Genomic DNA, 11,107 nt, shown 5'->3' on the forward strand with positions numbered 1-11,107 from the left:
TTAACTAATACCCAAAAACCTCAAGTCATCCTCCCTATCACCACATCTTTACCAAAATTTCTATAAAGCATCCACTTGAAAATGTACTTCAACTCCTTTCTATACTGACTTCTGGTATCGCCAAAGTCCAATATTCAAAGTTACTGTATCAACTTGTGTTATGCCTTGGATGCAAGAAAAAGATTTAATTAGAACCCTGTGAAATTTTAATTTATAAAGTTAGAGTGATAAACTTCAAAAAATTTTTTTAAAAGAGTTATAATAGCAAGCTTGGCAAATCACCCTGGCTCAATTCTAATACCCCCCCCTTAGACCATAATTAATTATTTAGTAAGGTGTACAATAAAATGTTTCTGTTTTATGGTGATTTTTATTTAAATAGAAGAAATCGATTGCTATCCATATGAAAATAAATCAGGCATTTTGCTTACAATCTTGTATTGTAAAAAACAAAAAAATTCTGTGCAAATACACGAAAGGGGAATTTACCACTGGGAAAAATCTTTGTGGGGGAAAGGACAGAAATGACTGAGAAACATTGACGTCTCTTGGGTAATGTTTTTAAAATTAAATGTTTTCATTCAGAGATTTTAAAATAGAAAAAATAAGTCATCTAATTGTGAAGAAATCAAGTTTTAAGTTACTATACTTTTCATTACTTTATCACAAGTCATTCTGCAAAATTACCAGTGTGGACCACAGCAATGATAAGTTAAACGCCCCCTACAATGCATCTAAACAGTAATTGTAATATTCCAACCATATCATGAGATTGAGTCAGATGTTCTGTCCAGATCAAAGAAATTACTTTGTCACTGACCAAACCAGCGTGATTGCCTGATTTAACCCCAGATTTCTTCTGGGGCTGCAGGGGAAATTGACTACTGACGAAAATACAGTTTACAAAGCACTATTTTCCCAATTCCGGTTACCTAGTGATTCTCCCCATCACTATTTGAAAATTTGCAATGGCACTACTTGAGGGAAGAAATAAAAGCGCAACTACGTATCTGTCTCCAGGATGCTGAGTGTGCAATTAGTGTAGAGATTATGGAACCGAAATCTGTAGTTTTCCTCTACTTTTTCAAAGGCAATACACTGTCCATCGACATGGTTTGTTCTTCTTGACCTTCTTCCAAATTCCAGTTTTCACTGAGTCAGCTCTGTTTGGCACGGTGGATCCAGGGCCCTTCGCTGTCATAATGGGTTAGATGACGGGAGAGAATGGGGCTTCTTAACTCCCTCCGCAAGGGGCCGTGCCCGGTACAAGGGCAGATGAAAGCTTCGCTCCATTACCTGGGGACAGGAGCCTTTATCGCTGGATGGTGGAATCCAGCAGCCTTCCTCTGTGCCCGTTCCGGACGTCTGGGGCCCCTTCCTCCACAAAGTCGGTTGCACTGACCCTGTATATATATATATATAAAGAAATTAAAAAAATTAAAAATAGTCTTGGTTGGCCGAGATGATTCAAAGAACTATGCTACCTGACATTGCATATCAGCCTTCCCTGCGTACCTTCTATCCCCTCATCTGGACCATGAATGACTTGGGAATGGAGCTCAGGTTTTAAACACACTTGTATTGCCTTGCTCTGGCCTGGTCCTCCGCACTTAACCTGCACCAGCTGATGTTGGCCAAGGTCAGTGAAGATGGCCACCAGCCATTACCACCAGCACAGTGGTACCATGTTTTAATGGATTTTCCAGGAGCAGAGCCAAACTAGATCTATCATTCCGCACACTGCCTGCCCACCCAACCTCCGTGCGCGCTCTCGCCCCAGGCATTTACAAGACAGCTGGACAGGATCGGGATGTGATCACTCACACCGGGAGACAGTTATACCAGTGGCCCAGAGAGAATGGGTCAAACTGTTTGCAGTAGAGTTCACAAAAAAAAAAAAAAAGAAAAGAAAGAAACATTCTAATCTAGTCCTGAGTACTTGGCTAACCATAATGAGTTCTTAGTTCTTTTCTGCGTTTAACCACATTCTTGTCAAATCATTGTGCTATTGATTCACTTGCAAAATTATATGTACCTCTAAAATGGATTACCTTTGTAAGAAAGAAATATGTGTTTTTAGTGCTCAAGGAAAAGTAGTATGTAACTCGAAGGTATTCCATTACTTTCTAACAGTGCTACCAATAAAAATAAAAACCCAAGCAACTTTTGAAAATGCTGATTGTGTTCATTATCCAGGCAACAGTAACCATATATATAGAAAATTTTCTACATTACTTATTGTAGTTTTTATATTCAATTCTTAAGTGTACCTTAATATCCAGAGCTTCTTCAAATTAGGCAATGAAGTTCTACTGAATTCAGTATTTTGGTTTACACAGCAACATATATACATGGGAAGGGAGCTTAGAGTGAGTTTTCCAAAACAAGAAGCCCATGTTCTCTCTACAAAGAAATCTGACAAGGAAGGTCTGGCAATAAACATATTGGCGAAGGGCAAATATAGAAAATGTCAATGGAGTTGGTATTTCATTAGGTCCTTTCATCAGCTCCTTTCATCAGCAGAGGAACTGTTTTTGTCGGCTCAAAGTTTCTCTAAATCTTTCCAAAGGCTTATGACACAAACGCGTGTCCAACAATAATCTCTGGTTTGGAAATAGAAGTATGATAACTGAGACCGAAGCCCAAAAGGTTGATCATGATACAACTCTTGGCAAGAGTAGTATGTCAAAGAGTATCTAAGTCCATTTCTACCCAAAGTAGACTGAGTTCCTAAGGACCGGGGTTGATTTTATGGTCCCTCCCCACGTGGTCTGGCTGGACTTCACAGACAGCCGGGCATCCGGCTGCGGTCTGGCCCCTGATAAGACCCGAATACTCTGAAATCCCTAGGACAATCCCCAGACCCACTTCGATGCACAGGAACCCTTCCCATTACAACAGGGGACACTGTTCTTGGAGCCACTTACAATTTAACTGGAACTCTACATACATACAGTAGGTATAGATCCCAAACCCCAAACATGACTTCAAAATCCAACCTAATTCAAAATAAGGAGTGTATACTCACTCAAAATGATCTAGCAGACAGCTCTGTGACCAGAGTTTTGAGCAAACATGGTAACCTCTTATAAGATGGAAATCTAATCCAAACATATTTCTCTAAAGCTCCACGGCACTTCAGTACAGCCCAGATGCTCACACAGCTCATACAATGTCATTATCATTTGTGTGGTTAGATGAGACTTTTCACTGAACAAACACTCAGCTCTCAGGTAGAGACAACCACTCACCAGGCTGCAGGGAGGAAAACTGGCCGCCATCCTTGCCAGCCACGGGTTGACGCCCATTCCCCAGATCTTGGTGTTCCTTTATAACCACGAACTGCAGAAGACAAAAGGTGGAGAGAGGATATTATTATGTAATTCACAAATTATCTCAATATACATTAAATCAAAGTCTACGGCTTGATCATGTCCAGCCTATGGAAGATGCAAGTTGGAAGAACAGACCTGTCGAGTTTATCTCTCTGGCTAAAGAAAGATTCTATTTTCCGTTGGGAAATTTATAGTTATTTTCTGTTAAAGCAACTAGGCACTACCCATGTCTTTACTGAAGAATCTATTCTAATTCTGGAATCCCAACTTTTGGATCATGGATCCCTGGGGGCCACTGTTTTACTATGAGCAACGCAAGAATCTGTAAGTATTCTAGGCATTGCCCATAGGCCAAATAGTATCTCATCTACATAGGTGCTACAACTTCTCAAACACATATGTGTGTTAATAAAATTCATCTAAACATGCTACCAAGTTCTGAGTCATTTTGAGTCATTAGTAGGTACCAATAACTAATAGTGCAACAACTATTTTGCAAGGGTCTACCAAATGCTTTCTCACGGTTGAGCAGCTTAGGAACCAGAATTTTAAAAGGCAGGTCCAGAAAACATTTCAGTCAACAAAATGATCACTTTGGTCATTATTTGCACTGTCCAAAATGGACTGAGCACTTGCCGTGCAGGCTGACCAGAGGTCACTCACTGGCTTGCGCTCGCTCTAGATGGATTAGATATTAAAGCAGATCAGTGACAAAAGGGAGGAAAAGACGTGACCCTGTGCTCAACGGATGTGGTTTGGTGCTGTCCGTCCGTGTCAATCAGTAACCCAGTGGAAGCGCCGCCCAAGGTTTCGGCTGAACCTGCTCCATCGGTTCAGAAAGGGGTCTCCACGGGAGGGAGCCCACGGCTCAGAAGCGACAGGAGGAAAAGGGAACAGGGAAGAATCTCTTTGCCCATGTTTTCCTTTGAGAAAAGTGTAAGAGGGGATGAGGAGCGGAGTCAATTAAGGGAGGACGGCGGGGTGTTAGTAAGGGAGGGGTGAATTCCATGAACATGTGTTTCCATTTCGTTGTTTTCCACAACACCAATCACCCTTCGTCTCCTCACTAATGGCCTCCCTGCAGCAACACACTGCGAAACGAATGCAGGACCTGCTTGCTGTGCAGGGGCCCGTGCCCATTATTTGTGGCTCAAGTCAAAAGCCGCCCCTCTGCACTGCGAATTTTCCATCCACGTGTCTCTCTGCCAGAAGAACATTGTGGGCTGAGACGGGGCAGGCAGCTGATGGAACCAGATTTGTTTCCGTTGCTGCGTCTCCTGGTTTGGGTGCTCAGCTCTCTCCCGCTCCCCCTGGTATCTGCAGCCACAGCTGGTGTCCACGACAGGTATGACGGCTGGGGGACTGAGCTCGGCAGCCCCAGGCCGCCCAGCTCAGCTCTGAGCCAACAAGCAGCTCATGACAGCAGCAGTGAATGGCTTTTATTATTAAAAAAAAAAAAAAAAACAAACCAGACACACACAGATTGCATTTCTCCTTCTTTCCCATGATTTAAATGAGACGAATTAAACTTGTTACCCCAAATCTGAATGAAACACCATGTGGACGGACAAGTGCAACCTGGGTAACGCAGATGCCCACAACATCGTGAGTCCTCAAAAACCCGAGCACATCTGTGGCTCAGTCCTCCTAGAATCACACGCCTATGGGATGGACAGAGACAGAAGCCATATTCAAGATCGTCTAATCCAAACTCCTTGCTGTACCGAAGGGGAAGCAGAGGTCTGCAGAGGTTAAAGGACTTGCTGAAGATTAGACAGCCAATTAGTGGGGAGGTAAGGCTAGAACTCATATTTCTTATTTTAATTCCATACTCAAGTTCAACCAAAAAATAAAGAAATACTGAGTGTCTATTACAGGCAGGGACAGACAATCACCTGTTAGTCAAAAGCACAGCTACAGGAAAGCTATCGTCTGGGAACGCACAGCGAGGTGGGGCTGGGGACAGGTGAAATGATGCGGGAAGGACTCTAACATTACCTCTGCCCCTCGATAACCTCTCCCTAACCGCTCTTTCCTGAGGTTTCCATCCTCCATGGACCTGCCGTACATTCCAGCTGCTTCTACAATTTACACCGCAGATAAGACCAAGAGCACACACTGACTCAGTCAAGTTGACTGACGGGTTTCTGGAAGTAGAAATTCCCTCAGTAGATTCTAGGGAGCTTAGTGGGGCCTGTCCCAAGTCTGCCCTCTACTGTTCCAAGATCAGTTACTGAAGTGGGTGATCCATGAGGCATCTTGAACTTCCCAATCCACTATGCTTTCTGGAAAACATCTAGGTTTGTCAGATAAAATACTGGACAGCCAGTTACATTTGAATTTCAACTTGAACTTTTAGTATGAATTTAACTAGGTGTCTTGTCTTTTTATTTGCTAAATCTATTTTGCTACTGAAGTGCAGGGACTTAAAATGTACACGAGAAAAGAAATATTAAGAACGTTAGAAACATAACCGTGGGTTTTTACGACATTCATCTGAAAGGCACCAACTAAAATTTGGGAAATGCTTTTCACATAACACATAAAAAATCTAAGTTATAGAAAGAATTGACATGAAAGAAAAAATTCCAAAATTCTTTGCACCATTATTTTACAGCGTTATTTTAACTCATCTGATTCCCTTAGTTCAGGACACAATTCCCCTGCCCTCCCACCCGGGACCTCCCTAGCAACACCAGCTGGAAGCTATAACAGATGCCAGTTGTTCTGAACTCTGTACTAATGAGAAAAAATGAACTGAAGTTAATAACAAGCCAATTTCTTGCTTCATCTGCCTTGGTCGTATTACCCAAGGTTGGGGGCAAGAAGACATTCCAGCCGCGCTGGTGGCAGGCCAGCTGCCACTCACATCTCTGCTGGGCTCATCATATGGGTTCTTCGGATTTTTCAAGAGCAGCTTCTGAGTCCTGTGATAAAGCATAATGTGAGACAATCTCAAAACAAATCAAAACACTTGGCCTACTCAGCAATGGGCAGGGACTACTATTTTTGCTCCTGAAATTTAGGTACTTAAAATGTGCAGGAGAGAAGAAATATGAAGACCACTAGGACCATACCTTGAGGTGTTTAAGGCATTCTTTTCTGCAGAACTCAAAATACTTTCCAGATGATGTTTCACCCTTTCCAAAGTTCTGTGAGGTGTGTGTGTGTGTGTGTGTGTTGGGAGGGGGAGCCCTGCTTTCTTGTACTCACAGTACCGACTGAGTACTAACTATACCCCAGGCACCATCCTGGTACTGGGGACATAGCAACAGGAAAACAACAACAAACTTCCTACCTTACTAGACATACCAATTTCGGGGGGAGCAGAGGGGCTGTCTGTGGAAGTGACATTCCAGCGACTGTGGCAGGCAGACGTCATTAGCTCTGCTTGCAAGCGCAGCCAGTGGGGCTCGGAGCGGGCAGTGACGTACCCAAGGCACAGCCACTGAGGGCGGCGCGGGAACAGGGTCACCATGACGCAAAGCCGGGGCTCCCTCCACTTCCCACTGAGATCTCCCACCCCCTAAGGAAGCAGAGGCAGAAACAGAAGGAGTGGAAGACCTGAGATAATACGGTCTCACGGCCACTAAGCCAGGAAATAGACTAGGTCTCTTGCTTCCAAATCCTGCCTTTTAAACAGAATACTCTGTTTTGTTTGACAAACATTAACTCCATGCAAGGCACTGCGCCACGCACCGGAGGGAGGCGGGTTTGCAGGTTTAGCATTAAGGTAGGAGCTCTGTCCTCAAAGTCTCTGGAGGGAGAGACAGGCACATCACGCACCGCACAGCGGCCACTGCAGGGAAAGCGGGGAAGGCATGAGGACCACGCGGCAGACAGGACCACCAGCCAGCCTCAAGAGTCCAAAGCGGCACTGCCGTCGTGGGGCACGCGGGCAGCTTAACTGCCTCTAGGCGTGCGACCATCTGCCAGACGCCCTCCCGGGACGTCCCGGGAAGAGCGATGAGGAAGGGAAGGGCTGCGGGGAAGCTGCAGAAGCCGCGACACAGGTGGCGTGGGTTATCACGGATTTTAATCAAAGGCTTCCAGGAAAGAAATCAAAGCAAGTGGCTAACAGAAACAGTTGCAAAGTTGCAGAGCTACAGAGTTACAGTCTGTGATGGAATACTTCCCGCTGATTTTCTTACGAGGGGCGGGGTCCTCGCGGGAATTCAAGTTTTATGAAGTAATAATGTTAGGATGCTTTTATAATTTATTTAGTTTTACAAACACTCATCTTTTGAGAGATACTGAAGACAAATGGTGTCAAACACTCAATCTCTAGACAAGACAGGCAAGGAATGGTATAAAGGGAAGAAATAACTGATTTTAACTCTTTAAGGAAAAAGTATTTAACACATCCGACTTAAAAACTCAATGCTAGAGCTATATTTTTCAGCATACTTGAGTGGCATGGCGATAGACTGGCAATTTTAATTTGATCTTGTCAGAATCGATCTATCTATGGCACAAACGTAGCCACACACATAGGTAACTCTACTTAGATTAACACAATTAATCTCATAATAACCCTTGAGGTATGCACTGTTCTTGTCTCTATTTACAGGAAAGGAAATTAATGAACGCTGAGGCTGGGATACATGCCTGATGTTATTTAGACGCTAACTCTGACCTGAACCTGTGCCATCCAATTCCAGAACCCCTGCTCTGAGCCACTACACTGGGATATAGCAGGATCTCAGACAAGTGCATCTTGGCTGATATGTTGAATTTTCCAGAATACAAGACGGTTGTCACTTGAGTGGTTGTGCAGTACCAGTAAACGTGGTTACATTTTTATCTACAGACGGTGGCAGGTATTTCGTACATTCCCAGAGAATTGGGACTAGTGAAGTGGGTCTTAGATTCTTCAGCCATGAAATGATAAGAGTGAACTAGATAATTCCACAAAGACCTCTTCAGCCCCGAGATCCTACGACTCACTGATTTTGTACGGCATAAACGGGAACAGCACATAAAGTATTTTTCAATATTGGTGATAGTGGAGGATGCTGTCCTACTTTTTAAGAAACTGGAAAATGAGCAAACACTGTGTTGCCTATACCTTCACCCTAATGTAGTATTATTTTAAAAAAATTAAACGTATAAATGTCATTGTTCCACAGCTTCCAACTGTAAACCTGACATTATTGAAAACACAAAATCCAAAGAACAGAAACTTCCTTCCAGGAAGATGCTGATTTAAAAAAAAAAAAAAAGCTAATATTTTATGAGAAACCAACTCAATGCAAGGCAGCCATGAAAAATCATAGTTATGCAGGCTGTCGTGGCGGGAGACACGTGATGCTAAAAGAAGAAAGTGGAATGCAAAAAATGCGTCTGTAAAGTCACAACCACTTAATGTAGCTGTGTGGACAAAGACTGCAATGGAACAAGGAAAAACACTGACGTTTTAGGGCAGTGAGATCCTGGGCCATTTTTTTTTTTAACTTTTATCCCACTTTTTAAATGTCGTAAGTATGTAGAATTCATCTCAAGGAGGCAGGTGTCCCCGCGGGAGGGCTTAGAAAGAGGTTGCGAGTACCATGGAAAGGTCACCTGTAGTAACGAGCCCCCCAGAGCCCCAGGAGGAGCAGCAGGACGAGAGCCACCACACAGACAGCCGCCACGGTGACGTTCCACTGCCGTCCGAGGCCGGCGTGGCGCAGCTCCCACTTCAGGTCTCGGTGCTGACACCGCTCCCCGACGAAGCCAACAACACAGCTGCGACAACACACAAACAGAGGTCATCGGAGACGCATGGCCAAAACTGCTGACGTTTTTTCAGACGCGACCTCCAGCCGTCTCTCAACCTGTGCGTTTCTTTTTTTTTTGTTTTTTTCAGACAGAGTCTCACTCTTTTTTGCCCCTAGCTCACAGCAACCTCACACTCCTGGGCTCAAGCGATCCTCCTGCCTCAGCCTCCCGAATAGCTGGGACTACAGGCATGCGCCACCATGCCCGGCTAATTTTTTCTATATATTTTTAGTTGTCCGATTAATTTCTTTCTATTTTTAGTAGAGACGGGGTCTCGCTCTTGCTCAGGCTGGTTTCGAACTCCTGAGCTCAAACAATCTGCCCGCCTCGGCCTCCCAGAGAGCTAGGATTACAGATGTGAGCCACCGCGCCCGGCCTCAACCTGTGCGTTTCTAGACTCAGCCCTTCGGAAGCATATAGAAAATCCATGGGGGGTCAGTGGGGAGCACTATGACTTATGAGTTAATGCAGCACGGACTTCCCCTTTAGTCTGTGTGCCCCGGGATTGCTGGGGGATTATTTGCATACTGCCTCTGTAAGGCATTGCAGAACACTGATTAAAGATCAATTTCTGTTGGGCTAAAATCCTGAGGAGCCACCTTTTAAAACCAACACAAAGCAATTCTGCCCTAAGAGCCAAGGGAATCTTGGAAAATGTTTGGCCAGATTGCAATGCGTACAGGTCAACAGAAAGAGGAATCTGAAAGCAGAGTCCCCCGTGGAAACCAGGCTACCAAAGAAGAATGTGTATAGTCCCTGCACAGGACACACAACCTAGTCTGCGGGGGAAACGTATTCCCCCTTTTTAAAAATTTTTTCATCACTACTGGGCCAAGGGAAAAGGTCTCACTGGTGACGTACATACAAACATTTGCCTATTTTCTTCGAGGAGGGAAAACTATATGGAGGAAAAAGGAACATTCACCCACAAACACCCTGCTGTCTCATTACTGGAATTGTCAGTGACCAATTTACTGTTGCATCTTTTTAAAGTAAATGAAACAATGCTGCCATCTACTGGGAATATGAGTTTCCAGAAACTATGGGGATTTTGGGTAAACATTTGTATTTTATAATATTATTCTTTGCAAAAGCATCAACTTTAAAAACATCCTTTTATTTATTTTATTTTTGATGGCATATTCTCATTTTCCAGATGAGGAAACTGAGGCTCAAGGAGTTAGTAGAGGGTCACGCAGCTAATGAATGACAGGTTTGATTCAAATGGTTCTCTGATTTCAAAGCCTATATTCTTTCTACTACACTATGCTGCTTCCAAAAAGGGTTTTATGCTGTATTTACCTCTGAAAGGCTATTTTTCTAGAACTGACCATGTACAAGACGGCAGGATCTGAGTATAGAAGCATGAAGGAGGACCATCACTGTTCCAGGATTCCCTGCACACTGTTTTAATTCTAGCTATCTTTGGTTACAGCCATTTGCTGTCAATACCTAGAAGCCACTTGTCACCTGTTGGAGGTTGACGGGCCACACCTCTGACCCACTCAGAGATCTGGGGGCCTTGAGGAATATGTCAATCACATGGCCAAGAGTCCTGTGACTGGCCAAGTCAGGTGGTTGTTACAGCAAAGCCTCTCTGAGGCTTGTAAGACCCAGAATAGTCAGTCAGCATTTCGCAAAGCGGGGGGAAGGGGGACACTAGTTCTTTGGGTTATTATTAATAATTAGTTCTTCTGTTAAACAAAAGATTCCCTGGTCAAAAAAGTTTGAGTTTCCACAGTCAAATAATTTCAACATATTCTGGACTAAATAAAGGCAAATAGGGCTTTTTAATGTGTCATGGCAGACCATGAATTAAGAATGACTATGATACATTTCTCAAAGTGCTTTGACTATGCAACCTGTTTTTCAGAAACAATTCACGACACTGATATTGCGGGGTCTTGGGCTAAAGAAGACCTACCCAAAAGGATGTTTGGCTCAAAGCCAGGACAAAATGGATAAAGACCCCCTGAGAATCTCCAAACCAGGAAAACTTTTTGTTTATTATT

At 43.8% G+C, this 11,107-nt stretch overlaps 1 protein-coding gene across 1 annotated transcript in view; it reads right to left on the bottom strand.

The window, feature by feature from the left end:
- Positions 1-1,197: 1,197 nt before the first annotated feature.
- The window catches only part of EGF (epidermal growth factor), an 87,855-nt gene continuing 77,945 nt past the window's right edge, over positions 1,198-11,107 (bottom strand). The window contains exons 20-23 of the mRNA XM_012655078.1: positions 8,898-9,062; positions 6,145-6,262; positions 3,252-3,342; positions 1,198-1,403 (exon numbers count right to left, since the gene is read on the bottom strand). Of these exons, the coding sequence (XP_012510532.1) occupies positions 1,198-1,403; positions 3,252-3,342; positions 6,145-6,262; positions 8,898-9,062 (580 nt within the window). The remainder of the gene's footprint in view (positions 1,404-3,251; positions 3,343-6,144; positions 6,263-8,897; positions 9,063-11,107) is intronic.

This window comes from Propithecus coquereli, unplaced genomic scaffold (genome assembly GCF_000956105.1).
Source record: "Propithecus coquereli isolate 6110/MARCELLA unplaced genomic scaffold, Pcoq_1.0 Scaffold46, whole genome shotgun sequence".
In the NCBI taxonomy this organism is placed as follows: domain Eukaryota; kingdom Metazoa; phylum Chordata; class Mammalia; order Primates; family Indriidae; genus Propithecus; species Propithecus coquereli.